At 43.2% G+C, this 18,367-nt stretch overlaps 1 protein-coding gene and 1 long non-coding RNA gene across 4 annotated transcripts; both read left to right on the plus strand.

Moving 5' to 3' along the window:
• The first annotated feature begins 7,022 nt into the window (after positions 1-7,022).
• On the plus strand, positions 7,023-8,497 carry LOC103653834 (uncharacterized). The gene is made up of 2 exons (XR_565747.1): positions 7,023-8,167; positions 8,298-8,497. It is a non-coding gene; the product is annotated as an uncharacterized lncRNA (long non-coding RNA).
• Positions 8,498-8,773: 276 nt separating this feature from the next.
• LOC100192866 (uncharacterized) lies at positions 8,774-16,319 on the plus strand. Of its 3 annotated transcripts, none has more exons than NM_001358594.1 (11): positions 8,774-9,102; positions 10,859-11,530; positions 11,620-11,645; positions 13,057-13,131; positions 13,586-13,862; positions 14,529-14,614; positions 14,699-14,755; positions 15,019-15,086; positions 15,185-15,291; positions 15,372-15,442; positions 15,955-16,291. In NM_001358594.1, the coding sequence occupies exons 2-11, from the start codon at positions 10,903-10,905 to the stop codon at positions 16,057-16,059; spliced, it is 1,500 nt and encodes a 499-aa protein (NP_001345523.1). In that variant the 5' UTR covers positions 8,774-9,102; positions 10,859-10,902; the 3' UTR covers positions 16,060-16,291. The 3 variants fall into 3 exon arrangements, with proteins under 3 accessions (NP_001345523.1, XP_020406858.1, XP_035822535.1); XM_020551269.2 differs by having other exon boundaries at positions 8,850-9,243; positions 15,955-16,319; XM_035966642.1 differs by lacking the exon at positions 8,774-9,102 and adding an exon at positions 9,226-10,642 and having other exon boundaries at positions 15,955-16,319.
• The last annotated feature ends 2,048 nt before the right edge of the window (positions 16,320-18,367 follow it).

Here is an 18,367-nt window from a genome sequence, read left to right on the forward strand (position 1 = left end):
GTTGATGACTCTATATGCCTTTGTGTTTGAGTCATAACCAAGTAAAAAGCCTTCTACAGCCTTATGAGCAAATTTAGATTTTTCTACCTCTCTTAACAAGAATAAAGCATTTGCTACCAAAGACTCTAAAATATGAAACATTGGGCTTTTTACCGGTGAGGAGTTCATAAGATGTCTTCTTGAGGATTCGGTGATGGTAGAGCCGGTTGATGGAGTAGCAGGCGATGTTAATCGCCTCAGCCCAAAACTGGTCCGGAGTCTTGTACTCATCAAGCATGGTCCTTGTCGTGTCCAATAGACTTCTATTCTTCCTCTCCACTACACCATTTTGTTGAGGCGTGTAGGGAGAAGAGAACTCATGCTTGATGCCCTCCTCCTCAAGAAAGCCTTCAATTTGAGAATTCTTGAACTTCGTCCCATTGTCGCTTCTTATTTTCTTGATCCTTAATCCGAACTCATTTTGAGCTCATTTCAAGAATCCCTTTAGGGTATCTTGGGTTTGAGATTTTTCTTGTAAAAAGAATACCCAAGTGAAGCGAGAATAGTCATCCACAATTACAAGACAATACTTACTCCTGCCGATGCTTATGTAAGCAATCGGTTCGAATAAATCCATGTGGAGTAGCTCAAACAGCCTGTCGGTCGTCATGATGTTCTTGTGTGGATGATGGGTACCAACTTGATTTCTTGCTTGACATGCGCTACAAACTCTGTCTTTCTCAAAATGAACATTGGTTAGTCCCAAAATGTGTTCTCCCTTTAGAAGCTTGTGAAGATTCTTCATTCCAACATGGGCTAGTCGGCGATGCCAGAGCCAACCCATATTAGTCTTAGCAATTAAGCAAGTATCAAGTTCAGCTCTATTAAAATCAACTAAGTATAGCTGACCCTCCAATACTCCTTTAAATGCTACTGAATCATCACTTCTTCTAAAGACAGTAACACTTATATCTGTAAAAAGACAATTGTAGCCCATTTTGCATAATTGAGATACAGAAAGCAAATTGTAATCTAAAGAATCTACAAGAAAAACATTGGAAATGGAATGGTCAGGTGATATAGCAATTTTACCAAGTCCTTTGACCAAACCTTGATTTCTATCCCCGAATGTGATAACTCTTTGAGGATCTTCATTTTTCTCGTAGGAGGAGAACATCCTTTTCTCCCATGTCATGTGGTTTGTGCACCCGCTATCAATAATCCAACTTGAGCCCCCGGATGCATAAACCTGCAAAACAGTTTTAGGCCTTGTTCTTAGATACCCAAACAGTCTTGGGTCCTTTCACGTTAGAAACAAACACCTTGGGTACCCAAACATAAGTCTTTGATCCCTTGTGTTTGCCCCCAACATATTTGGCAACTATTTTGCCTGATTTGTTAGTAAGCACATAAGATGCATCAAAAGTTTTGAATGAAACATTAGGTTCATTTGATGCAGTAGGAGTTTTCTTTTTAGGTATTTTAACATGTTAGAATGCCTAGAGCTAGATGCCTCATTCTTATATATATAAGCATGGTGAGAAACAGAATGAGATTTCTTAGCATGAATTCTCCTAATCTTATGCTCAGGATAACTAGCAGGATATAAAATGTAACCCTCGTTATCCTGAACCATGGGAGCCTTGCCCTTAACAAAGCTAGACAATTTTAGGGGCATTAAGCTTGACATTGCTTCCCTGTTGGAAACCAATGCCATCCTTGATGCCAGGGCGTCTCCCATTATAGAGCATGCTTCTAGCAAATTTAAATTTTTTATTCTCTATCTCATGCTCATTAATTTTACTAGTTAGTTGTGCTATATGATCATTTTGTTGTTTAATTAAAGCTAGGTGATCATGAATAGCATCAACATTAATGTCTCTACATCTAGTACAAATAGTATCATGATCAACACTAGATGTAGTGGGTTTGCAAGCATTTAATTCATCAATCTTAGTATGTAACATATCATTCTCATTTCTAAGATTGGAAATAGAATCATTGCAAACATTCAAGTCTTTAGCGTTTGAAATTAAGCTAGCATTTTCAATTTTAAGGCTAAAAATTGATTCGTTCAATTTATCAATCTTAGCAATCAAACTAGCATTTTCATTTCTAAGATTGGTAATTGAATCATGACAACCATTTGATTTTTCAACCTTATCAATTAAACTAACATTCTCAGTTCTAAGGTTGGAGATAGTGTTATGGCAAATGCTAAGCTCTCTAGTCAAGTTTTCACATTTTTCTATCTCCTGAGCATAAGCATTTTTCACCTTAACATGCTTTTTATTTTCCTTAATAAGGAATTCCTCTTGGCTATCCAGGAGTTCATCCTTCTCATGAATAGCACCTACTAATTCATTTAATTTTTCTTTTTGTTTCATGTTAAGGTTGGCAAAAAGACTAAGCAAGTTATCTTCATCATCACTAGAACTACCCTCATCACTAGATGTAGTATACTTGGGAGTGGTTCTAGCTTGTACCTTCTTTTTCTTGCCGTCCTTTGCCATGAAGCATTTGTGGCCGATGTTGGGGAAGAGAAGTCCCTTGTTGACGGCGATGTTGGCGGCGTCCTCGTCGGAGGAGGAGTCGGTGGAGCTCATGTCGAAATCCCATTCCCGACACACGTGGGCATCGCTGCCCTTCTTCTTGTAGTACTTCTTCTTTTCCTTTCTCTTTCCCTTCTTGTCGTCGCCCCTGTCACTATCACTTGACATAGGACATTTAGCAATAAAATGACCGGGCTTACCACACTTGTAGCACACCCTTTTGGAGCGGGGTTTGTAATCTTTCCCCCTCCTTTGCTTGAGGATTTGGCGAAAACTCTTGATGATGAGCGCCATCTCCTCGTTGTCGAGCTTGGAGGTGTCGATAGGAATCCTACTTGGCGTAGGTTCCTTCTTTTCTTCTTCCGTCACCTTGAATGCGACGGGTTGCACCTCGGGTGTGGAGGTGCCGCCTTGCTCCAAGTTGACGATATGTTTGGAGCCTTTGATCATCAACTCAAAGCTCACAAACTTTCCTATTACTTCCTCGGGAGACATTAGCTTGTATCTAGGATCACCATGTATTAATTGAACTTGAGTAGGATTACAAAATGCGAGTGATCTAAGAATAACCTTGACCATTTCATGGTAATCCCATTTGGTACTCCCGAGGTTGCGCACTTGGTTGACCAAGGTCTTGAGCCGGTTGTACATTACTTGTGGCTCCTCTCCTTGGTTGAGGATGAATCGACCGAGCTCCCCCTCTATCGTCTCTCGTTTGGTGATCTTGGTCACCTCGTCCCCTTCGTGCGCCGTCTTTAGGATGTCCCAAATTTCTTTGGTCGTCTTTAACCCTTGCACCTTATTATACTCCTCTCGACACAAGGAGGCAAGGAGTATAGTTGTGGCTTGGGAGTTAAAGTGCCAAATTTGGTCGGCCTCGTCCGAATCGTAGTCCTTGTCCCCTACCTTTGGTATCTGCGCTCCATACTCAACAATATCCCATATGCTTTTGTGGAGTGAGGTTAGATGATGCCTCATTTTGTCACTCCACATACAATAGTCCTCACCATCAAAAAATGGTGGTTTGCCTAGGGGAACGGAAAGTAATGGAGTGTGTTTAGAAATGCGAGGATAGCGGAGGGGCATCTTACTGTACTTATTGCGCTCATGGCGCTTAGAAGTAACAGACGACGAGTCAGAGCCGGAGGTGGATGGTGACGAAGAGTCGGTCTCGTAGTAGACCACCTTATTCATCTTTTTCTTCTTGTCACCTCTCTGTTGTGACTTGATGGAGGAAGCGGATTCCTCCTTATGCTTGTGGCCGGACTCCCTCGAATGGGTTCTCCCCGAGCTTGCGGACTTGTCGCCGCTAGTCACGATCTCCCTCTTGGCATGATCTCCCGACATCACTTCGAGTGGTTAGACTCTAATGAAGTACCGGACTCTGATACCAATTGAAAGTCTCCTAGAGGGGGGTGGATAGGCGAAAACTGAGATTTACAAACTTTAAGCACACTACAAGCCGGGGTTAGTGTTAGAATAAAAACCGAGTCCGAATGAGAGGGAAAACAAATCAACCAAGAAATAAAGCGGATGAACATAGTGATTTGTTTTACCCAGGTTCGATTCTAAATAACCTAATCCCCGTTGAGGTGGTCACAAAGACCGGGTCTCTTTCAACCCTTTCCCTCTCTCAAACGGTCATCTAGACCGAGTGAGCTTTCTCCTTAATCAAACGGGTCACTTAGACCCTCACAAGGACCACCACACACTTGGTGGCTCTTGCTTTGATGACAAGTGTCTTGAGAACAAGAATGAGAAAGAAGAAAGCCAACCAAGCAAACAAGAGCACAAGGAAATACAAATGATCCTCTCACAAGTCTAATTGCGCTAGAGTTGATTTTGAGGCTTTGAGCGGATCGATCTCTTGAATTGTGTCTTTGGAGTGGTGTCTATTGCTCTTGTATTGAATGAGAAGTAGTGAATGCTTGGATGGTTGGAGTGGAGGTGGTTGTGGGGTATTTATAGCCCCCAACCACCAATTCAACCGTTGGGGGCAGGCTGCTGTCGATGCCACCCAATCGTTAGGGTTCTGACGGTTTCGACCGTTGGAGCTTTGTCTTCATGTGGCACCGGACAGTCCGGTGCCACACCGAACAGGCACTGTTCACTGTCCGGTGCGCCTTCTGTGGCTGCTCTGACTTCTGCGCGAACTGTCTGCACACTGTAGCATTGCAGCCGACCGTTGCGCTTCTGAAACCCGAATGTGAAGAGTTTGGAGTCGATCGCCCCTGGGGCACCGGACACTGTCTGGTGGTGCACCGGATAGTCCGGTGCGCCAGACCAGGGTTCTCTTCGGTTTCTTTTGCTCCTTTCTTTTGAACCCTAACTTTGATCTTTTTATTGGTTTGTTTTGAACCTTTAGCACCTGTAGAATATATAATCTAGAACAAACTAGTTAGTCCAATTATTTGCGTTGGGCATTCAACCACCAAAATTATTTATAGGAAAAGGCTTAAACCCTATTTCCCTTTCAGAGAGGGCGCGCTCAGGCTTGCGCCGACAGGCGGGGACGCCTGTCAGGCACAGGGGGCGCGCGGGCGCGGGCTCGCGCGCGTGGGCTGGGCTAAGTGGGCCGACCTAGGCTGAAATGGCATTTTCTATTTCTAGGGAATTTCTAATTGCTTTTCTATTTATTTTCTTTAGGGTTTTCAAGTCAAATTCAAATCAAGTTTCAAATTCAAACCAAATCAAATATATGCAACAATTCAAAGGATATTTAGACTCAATATGATGCAACATTCCATGACTCATAGGTTTTGGGCAAAATAAAATAAATAATCCTTCTCTAATACCACTAACTCTAATTAAAAGAAGAAGAGAGGGAGAAAACTAGAGAGAGAGTGAAGCTAGAGTGAGATAGAGAAGAGTAACACCTAAATTTGGATGATCATAAGAAAGAAATTTTATACCCCCAAATTCAGGGTGTTACAGGGGCAGTCCCAGGAGGGCGCTGCTGAGCATTCTTTAGAAGAAGCTTATGGCGTTTTTCTGCTTGGGTCAATGTGTGTATAGGTTGAGAATATCTCTGGAAATTGCTAGAGCGATACTGCTGATGCAATATCCTATCCTCTAGAAGCATGGTAGATAGAGTCTTTTCTATCTTGTCTGCTTCAGAGGCCTCTTTCTTGCAAAACTTCAATTTGGAACAAATACTATGAAGAGCATGATTATATTCTGCAACACATTTAAAATCTTGCAGTCGAAGGTGGTTCCACTCATGGTTGGCTGACGGCCATATGAGTTCCTTCTGCTGTTCATAGCACTCTTTAAGAGCTTTCCACAAGTTCTGAGGGCATCTCTCCATAAGGTACTCCTACTTAAGGTCCTTATGGATATAAAGCCTCAAAAGGAAAAGTGTTGTGTTCTTTTTCACTTCATTTGCTAGAGCAGTACCCGTGATAGGTGTTGCTATAGCATCAATGATCCCACAAGAAGCAAAAGTTATTTCAATATCTGAAGCCCAAGTTGGGTAGTTATGCCCATCAAGGGTGAGTGCCTCGAACTTTTTAGTTGACATGTTCCTACATTCATGACCATGTACATCCATTAATTTACGCATAAATTAATAGTCACAATGGTGATGTTGTAAGTTCAAATGCAAAAACCTTAAAATTACATGTGATATGAGTTGTCTGAAGGTTCCAAACCTTCTAATTGAATAAATACTTTGAATATTAGTGAGCATTGTATAGATAATCCTCAAATTAATAAGGTAGATCTCCTAGTAGTGGGCAAGAAACTTGCTGCCTAAAAGCACGGTCTCTGGGCTGATAAGTTCATGGATGAACAAACCGCAACCAATGCTTAGATCTCCACTACCCATGCTCGATTAATTATCAAAGTAATATTCAAGAACTTCATATCCTGTTATTTTGGATAGCACGTATAGGTATCCATCCCGAAATATGTAGACCTCATAGAGATAGGCATTTAAAATGCTGCCTGAAGCACGGTCTCTGGGCTACTAAACTCTATAAAGAATTTAGCACAGCCATTGCTTAGGACTCTATCTCCCTATGCCCTTAATCCAAAATAAGGTAATTTTATTTTGCATGAGTATTATTAAGTATGAACTTAATAAATGCTATATTTATATGCAAACATAAAAGAATGCGAAAATAATAGCAAGTAGAGATATGTGAATTATAAATGTAAATACAAAAATAATTCACAAACTAAAGTCTACTATATTCACAATAAAACAGACAGGTCTGTACAATATATGCAGTCTAAATAACGAATTTAGACGACTAAGATAAGTTTGAACTGAAATGACATATAAAACATAGTCTTATACTGAAATTTCAGAATTAAAATGATAAAACAGGCCATATTGGGCTCCTGAAAGTAACCCAGGCGGCCTGCCAGGCGGACCAGGCAGCGGCCTGGTGGCCTGCACGCCGGCCCAGCCTGGCTGGCCGGCCCAGGCGGCCCATCAGAAGCCAGCACACCCATTTTAAATGGGGGCGGTTAGGGTTTGCCAACCCTAATCGCCCTAGCCGCCGTCGCCACCAGGGAACACTCCCGAGCCGCCGCCAGGAAGCCATCCGCCGTTGACTGCCAGGGAGCCAGCGTGTGTGCCTGGCTGGAGTCCTCCGTGCACCCGCGCGCCTTGCCTGAGCCGCGGTGGTGCGCGGTCGTGGCCGAAGCACGCCTTCTGCTCCACGCCGGGGAGCAGCACCGCGCGCCTAGGCCGGCGTTGCCCACGTCGAGCACGCGACCCACGCAGGGAGCCGTGCATCCGCATGGCCGCCGAGTTCTCGCACCGCCGGCCAGTGCCCGCGTCCGGGTCACCACCGGCCAGTGCCCGCGTCCGGGTCGCCGCAACCTCGCACCGCCGGCCGGTACCCGCACCCTGGGCCGCCGCGGCCTCGCCAGGAGACCGCGCTGTGAGCTGTACTGCGCAGGGAGGCACGCCCGCCATAGGGCAGATCCGTGGCCGCTCTAGGGAGCTAGCGTGGCACTCGCTTGGCCCGAGTCGCGGTGCTGCTCGCTCTTGGCCGAGTCCCACCGTTTGCCCGCGCGATGGCCTCGCCCGCGCCTAGGCCGACCTTGATGTTCCAGGCGATCCCACTCCCCCACCCCCTCCCCCCAACCGGCCGTCGTGATGGCAACCGCCACTGGCCGGACAGAGGGCCATTAGGCCCTCCCATTGGGGTAGGAAGATAGGGCCACCCCGTTTGGGCGGTGGCCAGTGAAGATGACGCGTCCTCGTGGAGCGTCGACGACGCGAGGGGGCTGTCCACGACGGGAAGCGATGGTTCCAACAAGCACCGATGCCGGCGGCAAAGGGGAACGACGTTCAACTGCCCCTGCAGTGGGTGGAGGCGGCGGTGGTGCCGCCAAATCGACTTTCATGGGGGCAGATGCAGACGACCCCGCGTCAACCACCAGCACCGGTGGTGACGGGGATGCAGTGGGGAGGCCGCACTCCACCACCGGCAGTGGGACGACCGCTGCCCACCCATGCAGCACGCAGAAGTGCACGTTTTGCACTTGCACGCGGCGTTTAGGGATCTCGTGCACAGTGCACTGGTGGAAGCGCTGCGGCTTGCCCAGTGGCGAACGCCTCCAACATCGCATCATCAACAGTGTGTAGAACTTCGTGCATACGACGTATGCGCATGGAAATGGTATGCTCCATACCTTGCTGTTGATTTGCAGATTGCTGTTATTGTTCTTGTCAAGAACAACAAGTGTTCTTCCTTCTTCCTCTGATTTCCCTTTGAGACAATGCTGATAACGTGTTGAACTATTTTGCAGTGCTCAGTGGTAAAGGGAGAAAGGACAGAGACAAATGACAGTAACAGTTGCTTTATTGTAGAGAGTTTGTGAATATATACAACTGTAAGGGTACTACCCAAGGGGTGTGTCCCTTGGGGTTGAATTGATCACAACAATATTTTGTAACACTTCTATCCTTTTCAAGGGCCGTGTCAAAGATTTTGGGATTCTGATAAAAATATCTGTACACTATCCAAACAGGCATGCAAAATAGTGAGGCAAACTCTTAAAATCTTTAATTCCTTTTCATGCCATATAATCCAGATTTCAGAATCTTTAGTAATACAAATCGAAATAGGACCCCAACCCAGGTTTGATGGAGACTTATCATCGGTAATCCGAGGATCGGGACATTATTGACAATCCCTCGTTCGAAAACAACTGATAATTTCTTTTGATTCTCGTGTTTCCATGCTGGAAACTTGAGACCGTTAAAGGTACAGTGAACCCAAACCGAATGACAGCCATCACCCTATCACCATACGAACAGCGGCAAAATGGGGGAAAGGCGGAGCGGGAGGGCCCCAAATCGGAATTACGGATGAACACCTAGACCTCAATAGACCACGACGGATCCATCGTATCCCCGAATTAAAACGCCTTCCGCCCTCGATTTAACTTCGACCACCACTTCCAGGTGGGCCAGACCACTTCTTTCTCCCTTTAAAGTCCCCAGCGTACACGCGAAACCAACAAGCAACAGGAAAGGGCCGCGGCGAGCAGCAGCGGGGGCGGAGTGTGCTGTGGAGCGGCCCGCGTGCGGCGAGGGTCGTCCCTACAAGCCGTAAGCCCCCTCCCTCCCTCACTCACTCCCGAACCTTGTAGAATGCACTAGAACCCCACTGCGGCCTTGCTTTGTTTGGGGGCGGAGGTTGATCTCGTGCGCTTTGCTCCGCCATGGTGTCCCGCGGTTGTTTAGCTAAGTGTAGGTATCTCCGGCTCGTTTCTGTTTTTTTTTTGTTTTTTTTTTGGGGGGGGGGGGGGGGGGGGGGGGGGGCTGCATCGGTGTTGAGAGGTCATGCTGTTTTGTAATTTCTCCGATTTCAGTTTTGGTGCTCGTGTTGTGTGTTCACCCGTTGGTCGTTTGACTCGTCATTGGAGGGTTTGGGTGTGGATTCTCTTATTAGAAGGCACCCACACCAGAGCAGGTACCTTATAGTGTTTTCCCCCGTTTTTGGGTGACTTGTAAACATTTTGCTGCCCAAGGACTCTGAGTCTGGGTGGTCATGCTGTTTTGTAATTTCTCTGATTTTAGTTTCCAGCCTGCGCTCGATTTCAGTTTTGGTGCTCGTGTTGTGTGTTCACCCGTGGTCGTTTGATTCGACATTGGAGGGTTTGGGTGTGGATTCTCTTATTAGAAGGCACCCGCACCGGAGCAGGTAGCTTATAGTGTTTTCCCCCGTTTTTGGGTAACTTGTAAACATTTTGCTGCCCAGGATACTGAGTCTGGGCAATGCCGTTTCTGTCTGCTTTACTACGGCCCTTGTGCTCAACTCGCGATTTCCTTGGTTGAACTCTTGATCGATCATTTGATTTTTCACAGTTTATTTTTTCATTTATGTTAACATGTTGGGCCCTAATTTTGTAAGATGCGTGAAGATGTGGTTGCTGTCATTTGTTGGTTATTTGCGTACTCTATCATGACATGCTACTATGCTAGTATTTCTGACGCTTGGATTCCTCTCTTATTCGACTCTTCCGGCCGATGTATTTTGTAGTTTGGGTATGGTAGGGCTGCAACATTGCTTGCACATCTGCATTGGAGTGTGATGATCATCTGTCCACTAGGAGTTTATTGCTCATCTACCTGTGCTTGAACCATGCAGAGACAAACTGACAGAGTGATGTCCAATTTTGCCATGTTGCTTGGATTCTTTCCTCTCTTTTCAATTTTTTACATGTGGGGTTATTTTAACATTTTGGTTGTCGGTCATGTTACTTAGTTCAGGAGGCAACTCTATGTTCCCTTTCCTGGTCCTGATCATTCTATGCCAATTTTGACAGTATTTATGTCCGTAGATAACGTTTTCATTAATGTGTGATTAGTTGATGAATGTGTTTGAGAGGAATCCTTATCATGCTTTTGCTGTGATCCTTCATGCTTATCTGTGATGACTTCTAATAGCATATAAATTCTTCAAGGATTAGACGTTGCTGTCCAGAAATTATGACCAAAGGCAAATACTTTGTACTTTGCACAGACTGCTTTGAGTTTGTTTGATACCTTCAATTTTGCTATTATACCTATGCACAACAGCACAAGTGGTTCTTGCACCATTTCCTCAAACCAAAAAGCACCTTGGAAGAACTACAAAACACAACAGGTTATCATATCGTATTGAACATTTTCTGCTAAGCTTAGTTTGTTAGCTTGTTTAGTGTAGTATATAAATAAGTTTACCATGAAATTGGCACTTTATCATGTATTTAAGCAACTCAACAATATTTGTTTACAATTCTTTTGTGTGCTGATAAGTGATAACAGTAATGCTATACTCTGTCATACTTATCATGTGATAAACACTTCTTTTGTTGGGCAGGTCTGACAGTTCATAAGAGGTACCCTTTTGGGAAGGTCCTCACCATGGATCTATCCCAGGCACTGACCTCATCCAGTGATGATGAAACCAGGGCACTTGGTACATTGCTTGATATGTTCAGCAGTTCCTTTTCACTTGATGATATAGCTGATGCATATATCAAAGCAAATGGCGATGTTAACAAAGCTGGAGATTTCTTATACGACCTTCAACATTCATTGCCTCATACCAAAGATGTTGAGTCAAGTGTCGAGGCTAACCTTTCCCATACTGACAAGGCAGTTGAAGAAAACTGTATGGACAATTCAAGCCAACCAAGAACTCTTCTCCGTACTGAGCAGGCAGTTGAAGAAAATCATTTCGAGAATTCAGATCACACAAAAATGCCTGAAAATCTGCATAAGTCTAGTGCTGCATTTGGTACTGTCTCCAGCATGTTAAGAAAAGAGTCTATCAGGGCTACAACAACAGCGAGTAGAGCATCAAAAAAAGGCAAACCTCTTAGGGTTGAACTGCCAGAGTACATGCGGGATGATTTTAAGGTGACATCTGATGAATCTGACTCTGCACCGAGGAGAGAGACTTTGAATAACAGGGATGTTGAGGAGTTTCTGTTTTGCATGCTTGGTGAAGGATTTAAGCTCAGTAAAGAATTGATCCATGAAGTTCTAGGTTAGCATGTCTTCTACCTGACCTGTATTTTCACCCATTCATTTCATATACCAAGAAATGTCTTGATTGTTTTAAATTTCATTTTGCAGGCAGCTGTGGATATGATATTAAGAAGGTACTGATGAAATTGTTTTTTATTATATATTTTCTGCCACTCCTAACTGTCACAAATATAGTGAAAGGGTTTAGCATTTAGGCTTTATCGTTTAGAGTTTTTTTTCGAGAACATGCCTTGGTGATGCCTTAGCAAATGTTTCATTAAGAGGAATTGAGTTACACAACACTCCTACGAGAGGGTTCCCGTAGTGCATGTTGCAAACCACTGAGACTGGTGGAGAACCTAAAGCAAGCTTATACAACTATTACGCACAAGTTTTGCAACCAAAACATAATTAAACTCCAAATGATATAGGGCATAGTGTCATCTGTTATTACATTTTCCTCTTGGCTTACTAATATAGCTGTGCACATGGTTATTAAAACGGTAAAACGTTAAAACGTTATGAACCAACTTTTCAAAGTTTAAACGTTTAAACGAACGTTGAAACGTCTTTTCAGACTTTACATAGAATTTCAAATATAGAATAAATTCATACATAAGTTGAGTTCACAAACCAAATAGCATTAGCAACACACAGTAGCCTGCAATTGAAATTCACTGCCATTGCAATTGAAATTCACTGCCACACAGCCCACACTTTAGCTGCAACAGTGCAACACACAGTGGAATGAACATCAGCAACACACAGTAGCCTGCAACACTGCCACACTTTGTTGCCATTGCAAATTTGCAATTGAAATTCGTTGCTGGGTTGTGATGCTGGGTTATACTAAGCAGTTTATGAACATCAGCAGCCAAGGCCCAAGGGATTCAAGTTTATCACACTGGTTATACTAAGGGAATCAGCAGCCAAGGGATTCAGCACTACAGCTAATCTATCTGGATTCTGGAGGGCGGCCGACGGCGACAGCATACCTGGAGGGCGGATGGAGGAGGGAGGAGGGAGGATGGAGGAGGGGGCGGCATACCTGGAGCCCTGGAGAGCGGCCTACCTGGAGGGTGGATGGAGGAGGGAGGATGGAGGAGGGGGCGGCATACCTGGAGCCCTGGAGAGCGGCCGACGGCGTCTGGCGGCTCCTGGCGGCTGGAGCGTCTGCGCGCGATGGCTGGAGCGCGCAAGGCCTCTGGCTGCTCTTGGGCGCGGTGGATAGCAGGCCGGCTGGGTGGGTAAAGGCGGCCCATTAAGGCCCACTGGTATACAGGCGCGTAGAACGTCCACAAAACAGCAAAAACGTCCAGAACGGACGTTCTGGCGTTTTAACGTCGTTTAAACGTCCAGAACGGACGTTCTACGCGGTTTTTGAAAAACGTGCAGACGTTCCAGCCACTAATCACGTTTTAGCGTTTAAACGACGCTTAATCGTCGTTTAAACGACGTTTTAATAACCATGGCTGTGCATATATATTTCAATTTGTTATTTCATTTCTTATTGGCCCACTAATAGAGTTGTGCTGTTGTATGCAGAGCATGGAGGAATTGATGTCATTTTCTGAAAAAGATCTAGACAAAAAGGCCGAAAGCAAACATAATGCGATACAAGTAAGACTACTTCGACCCTCTTCACCTGTATATACTTTTGAACTGCATTCCTGTATATGTGCTACATGTTAATGGCTCTGTAATATTCATCTGAATTCCTCTGAGGACTGTTTGTTCTTTACATATTGTGATTCTTTATTACATGTTTGGTGTTTCATTGACCTGAACTCTGAGTATAGCATTTTACTTCATTTCTTTTTTGCCAGATTGGATTGATCAGTGTTCACCATTTCTTGTGCTGATATATTGATCTTAGCATATACCGATTGGGTCCATGCTTTTTAGCTTGATACGGCATAGAATTTGTCGTTGTGTCCTTTTAATTTTAAAATGGTATCTCAGTGCCAGCCAACTTCTGTGCTAGTTGATATATGAATTTTCATGCATTCAGCATTTGTTTCGGTTGGTATAGTTGTTTGGAATGATTGTGAACTGTAATATATTGATGGTGCAGGATTTGGCAGTGGAATGTTCTGTTCCAAAGGGAAGTTGCTTAGGCTCACAGTCAATAGAGGGAATGCAGAGGTCAAAGCCAAAGATTTCTGCAGAAGAGGTGATAGAAGCAATCTTCACTGTACCTGAACGATTGGAGGAGGAGCCAAAATTAAAACGATATGGATTGGGCGCAAACCGAAACAGAGTCCCACATCAGAAACCAGTCCTGAAACCTCTTGAGGACGTTCCAACATATTCTACTGAGTTTCCCATCAACATTATCATAGGTAGCAAAGGTATACTCAGCATACTAGTGCTCTCTTTGTTTTCAGAATTTAGGTTATTCCGTTATTATACATTCTATATGAGAAGCATACTGAGTACAAAATCTTGGTCCAGTTGTCTGCTGTTTTTTACATTTTCAATCTTTTGCACCAACATATTCAGTTAAGGGGGTGTTTGAAAGCAAAATATTTTTGGAGTTTTAGGGCTAAACCATGGTATTGGAGAATACTATGGTATTTTTTGCCAAGAGGTGTTTGGCTAGCTTGTAAAAAACTCTGTTTTGAATATCATGGTTTAGTAGTTACTTTGGTATTTTTGGAGTATTTGAAACTTCACTCTAACCCAAAGTTTGTTACTATGACTAGCTTCTGACTCATGTATGCTAATTACCATGATTTGAAATACTTTGTCTCCGAACACGCCCTAAAAGTTAATACAGTTATGTCATGACATTTTAAAATCATAGTATTCTAAAATCATGGTTTTGAAATACTTTGCTTCCAAACATGCCCTAAGCCTGTAACGTGTTTGCTGTGTAGACTTGAAGACGAACAATGTAAGATCTTTAATGTGAACAGATAAAACCAATCATAATACAACCTTTTCGATAGCTTAAAATATATGCTATGTATCATAGAGGAATGTTTAACTTATTTTGAGTCCGTGTTTATATGTAGCACCGTCTATGAATGAGGACGAATACCAGAACTACCGCAGGGCTGCAAAGCAGCACTGGTTTATGATGAAGCAGTACTATGAGAAGGTTCCAAGATGATGTTTGTTTTTTAGAACACATATGATGTCCTTTGTTTAAGTTGTTTCCAGTAAATATATTATGAAATTGCAGGCTGCTGATGCTTTCAGGGAGGGTAACCAGAAAGAAGTCGATTATCTTATACAGGAAGTAAGTGCCACACCTTTTTTTTTGGGGGGGGGGGGGGGGGGGGGGGGTAATGGGTGGACATTACATGTTGAAGATTTGGTTGGCCAGCTTATTACCTTAGAGCTACACGATTCTAATAAAAAGGTGGATGTTGTGACTTGTGGTCATAATTATTAAACATAAAACATGAGAAGGTTTTGTCAGTTTGTTTTATTATGCTGGCTACATAGAGATAAGAATTCAAGAACACATATTACTAACTGAAATACTCTTTGGACATCAAGGGCAAGCGCTATTATCAGATGGCTCGACTCGCTGATGAGAAATCTGCTAGGGAGATTATCAAGCCCAGGTAAGTGATGTTTATGTCGAATGGAGTTATTGGACTGTTTATTATTTTTGTAGCCTCAGAATGTGTACTTATAAGATCAAGTTATCTGTTTCTTACAGGGAAACAGAGTCAAAAAATGAATTTTGTCTTGATCTGCGCAAACAAGATGCAGGAAATGTATCTAATCTCTTGAGACTCCATCTTAAACAGTTGGCAAACATTCCATGTAATATTGGTTCATGACTCTGAGTTTATCAGTTCCTCTGTTGGGAATTATCTTATTTCTCTGATGTTTCGTGCTTGCAGCTTTTGATTACCTGAGAGTTATTATTGGTATTGACGACAGCAGTTTCAAGATGGGACAAAGAAGAAGAAAGGTGGGAATCTGCTGGCTAACTATTACTTCTGATTTTTGCACCGTACCTGCCGCTTAGCTGGATGAATGATTTTGAAGTAAATCCTTGGGTTGTACTTTGAGTTTTCATCCGAAAATTTAATATTGACATAAAACTCCTACTTCATTATGATATTAGTAAAACGGTTCATACCAACATTTTACTTCATTCTGTTTTGCACTTTGTACAGTATCTTATCAAAAATATCATTTCGACCCCTCTTTCCCATAGCTATATAGAAAATGTCTGCAGACAAAGTGTGTCAAGGAAACATTACATATTTTGTAACACAGGAATTAATAAATAAAACATGCTAAATCTTTAACATATATCTGCGCATAGTCAATATGCAGGTCTTGTATAATGGTGTTCTGTCACCATGATTAATCCTTATGTTTCATGCAATTTTGCCTTCATCCTTCTTTGTCTTCCATTGAATGGGGACATGATGTGTAATTAGGTCTTCACCTGAGCTGACTGTTTGAATATGACAGGTGATGAAGTATGTGGAAAAGAATTCACTCCAGTGGACTGAAGAAGAACCTCGCTCTGGGAACATCCTCATCCGGATTAATCAGGTGGAAAATCGGCAGGGATAGGTTCATGTATACAAAGGTGGCGTGACACAAGGTGACAGAAGATGGATCGTAGATCTTAATAAGTGCCGTTTTGAATCAAGGTGATGTTCTTTCGGCACAGGGAGTCATGTAATTGCTGCATTGCTGACGTAATGTAACCAGCAATGCAGCAATTAACTCGAAACGTCTGCAATGTATGCACAAAAAGAATACCATTCATGGCAACTTGAACATGTGGACAATGGTTTCTGATATCTCAAGGGTCCTTTGCAGTTTCGAAACTGGTTTCTTCTTTCTAGGTTCATAATTCAGAAACTGATTTTCAATTTAGCATCTTGAACGCAGTCAACCAAAGCTCCACTACATTTACATGACCCTACGCACATACGTCGCTGCCGTATCATATTCGTATTGTACCCCGAACCCTTTAAATTCCCTTCTCCCAAAATCCCAGAATAGATGACGTTTTGACTTTTTAGATATTATATTTGACTATTTGTCTTATCCGGTTTTTTAAACAATAAACTATAAAGTATCTCTAATTATAAAAAAAATAAATAATATTTTCAAAAAACTTGGAAACGAACAGTCAGAGGGAGACATGCGCAGCCGCGCAGCCCTGCTCCAGAGTCAGAACAAGAGCAAGCACAGCGCCACGAACACGAAGATGAAGAACCATATCTGATGCAGGGACCTCTCTACCTCTCTATATGACACTGTCTCTGCCTGGGGATCAGATGGTAAATAAGGGCCCGAGTAGTACCCGGCGGCTGGACCTGCCCACGGGAGGACGGCGACCGCCATCCCTCCGGACGTCGGTTGCATCATACCGCGGTCCCCCAACGGCGTGGGGAGGAGGGCGCCGAGCTGCGCGGCGTGGGCAGGGAGCCGCGGCGTCCGGGCTGGCGCGTCGGTCTCGGTGTGCCGAGGGTGATGGCCGCGGTTGCCGTGTCTTGCGCGTTGTTTCGCAGGGCCGGCCGGCGCGGGATACTGGCCAGCATGGTTTACAAAACCGCTAAAAACCAAGGGTAAACTGGTCGGTTTACCGAAACCGCCGGGATACGGTTTCGGTAAACCACCGGGTTTTTTTTTCAAAATTCGTTTGGAATTCAAAAAATTTAAAAAAATTCATAAAACCGAAAACCGCTGGTAAACCGTTTTTTGGGACCGGTAAACCGTTATTTGAGACTGGTAAACCGTTAATTTTTGCCGAAAAACCGGATTTAATGCCAAAATTGAGTATTTAGTGGTCAATTTAGACAACATTAGTCTTGTTTACTATTATATGCTATATGTGAAGATGTTATATGTGAAGATAAACTCGTAGCTCAAATCCAGTTTAGGCATTTAGTGGTCAATTTCGGTTTCATTTCCTATCCAAAATAGAATCCGTAGATCAAGTAGCTTCGGTTCTTCTAATAACTATCCGTCTAAACAAGATTCAATCTAGAACCCTTAGCTCTAGTTCTTTTATATGTGTTTCTAAGATTTGCTTATCAAGAGAAAAGTCAACACTTGGTGAGGTGCACATGCAATACATAAACACGAAACACATATACCGGTATGTTTATTTTTTTGCTTTGTAGATAAATATTTATTTGTCGTTCTTGTTTTCTCGCTAATGTATCTTATATATTTAGACCTATCACTATCAATATAATGGATTGGAATAATATCACGATCCTTCCAATATGCCTGAGTACTATCACTATGACTCGAGATAAACATGCGAGTATTGTGAAATAAGTCGACCTATGTGTCATTGCATCGTTGGAGAGTTGTAAAAGAACTTGTATTTGAGTATTGCGAAGTTCGCTGATTGTTTGTTGCATGAGAACTGGAGTTTGTGGTTGCATATGTATATTATATGTTATTTTGGTGAATACATGTTGTGTAGATTAATTAATATTTACTGTGCAATGTGAATTGAGCAAACTACAAATAAATCTTGTCAAAATTTTCCATTTTTTCTATAAAAAATAGCAAAACCGGTTAGTTTCGCGATTAACCGGCGGTTTAGAGCGGTTTTTCGCTGGTTTTTCACCGGTAAACCGGTTCAAATTCAAATTGATTTGAATTGGTCAAACCGGTCGGTTTTTACCGGTTTTTACCATTACCGGTGGGGCGGTTTTTACCAATGGAACGGTTTTGTAAACCGTGCTGGCCAGGCCGCTGAAAGGGAATTAGGCTTACACCTATTTCCTAATTGATTTTGGTGGTTGAATTGCCCAACACAGATAATTGGACTAACTAAGTTTGCTCTAGTGCATAAGTTATACAGGTGCCAAAGGTTCACACTTAGCCAATAAAAAGACCAAGAATTGGGTTC

Source organism: Zea mays, chromosome 4 (assembly GCF_902167145.1).
Source record: "Zea mays cultivar B73 chromosome 4, Zm-B73-REFERENCE-NAM-5.0, whole genome shotgun sequence".
In the NCBI taxonomy this organism is placed as follows: domain Eukaryota; kingdom Viridiplantae; phylum Streptophyta; class Magnoliopsida; order Poales; family Poaceae; genus Zea; species Zea mays.

What these genes read in the sequence shown, in the direction of transcription:
- LOC100192866 (XM_020551269.2), top strand. Translation starts at nt 9,216, where the DNA reads ATGGTGTCCCGCGGTTGTTTAGCTAAGT. An exon ending in TGAAGCAGTACTATGAGAAG is followed by an intron (nt 14,615 to 14,698) that starts GTTCCAAGATGA and finishes ATGAAATTGCAG; the next exon opens with GCTGCTGATGCTTTCAGGGA. An exon ending in ACAGTTGGCAAACATTCCAT is followed by an intron (nt 15,292 to 15,371) that starts GTAATATTGGTT and finishes TCGTGCTTGCAG; the next exon opens with CTTTTGATTACCTGAGAGTT.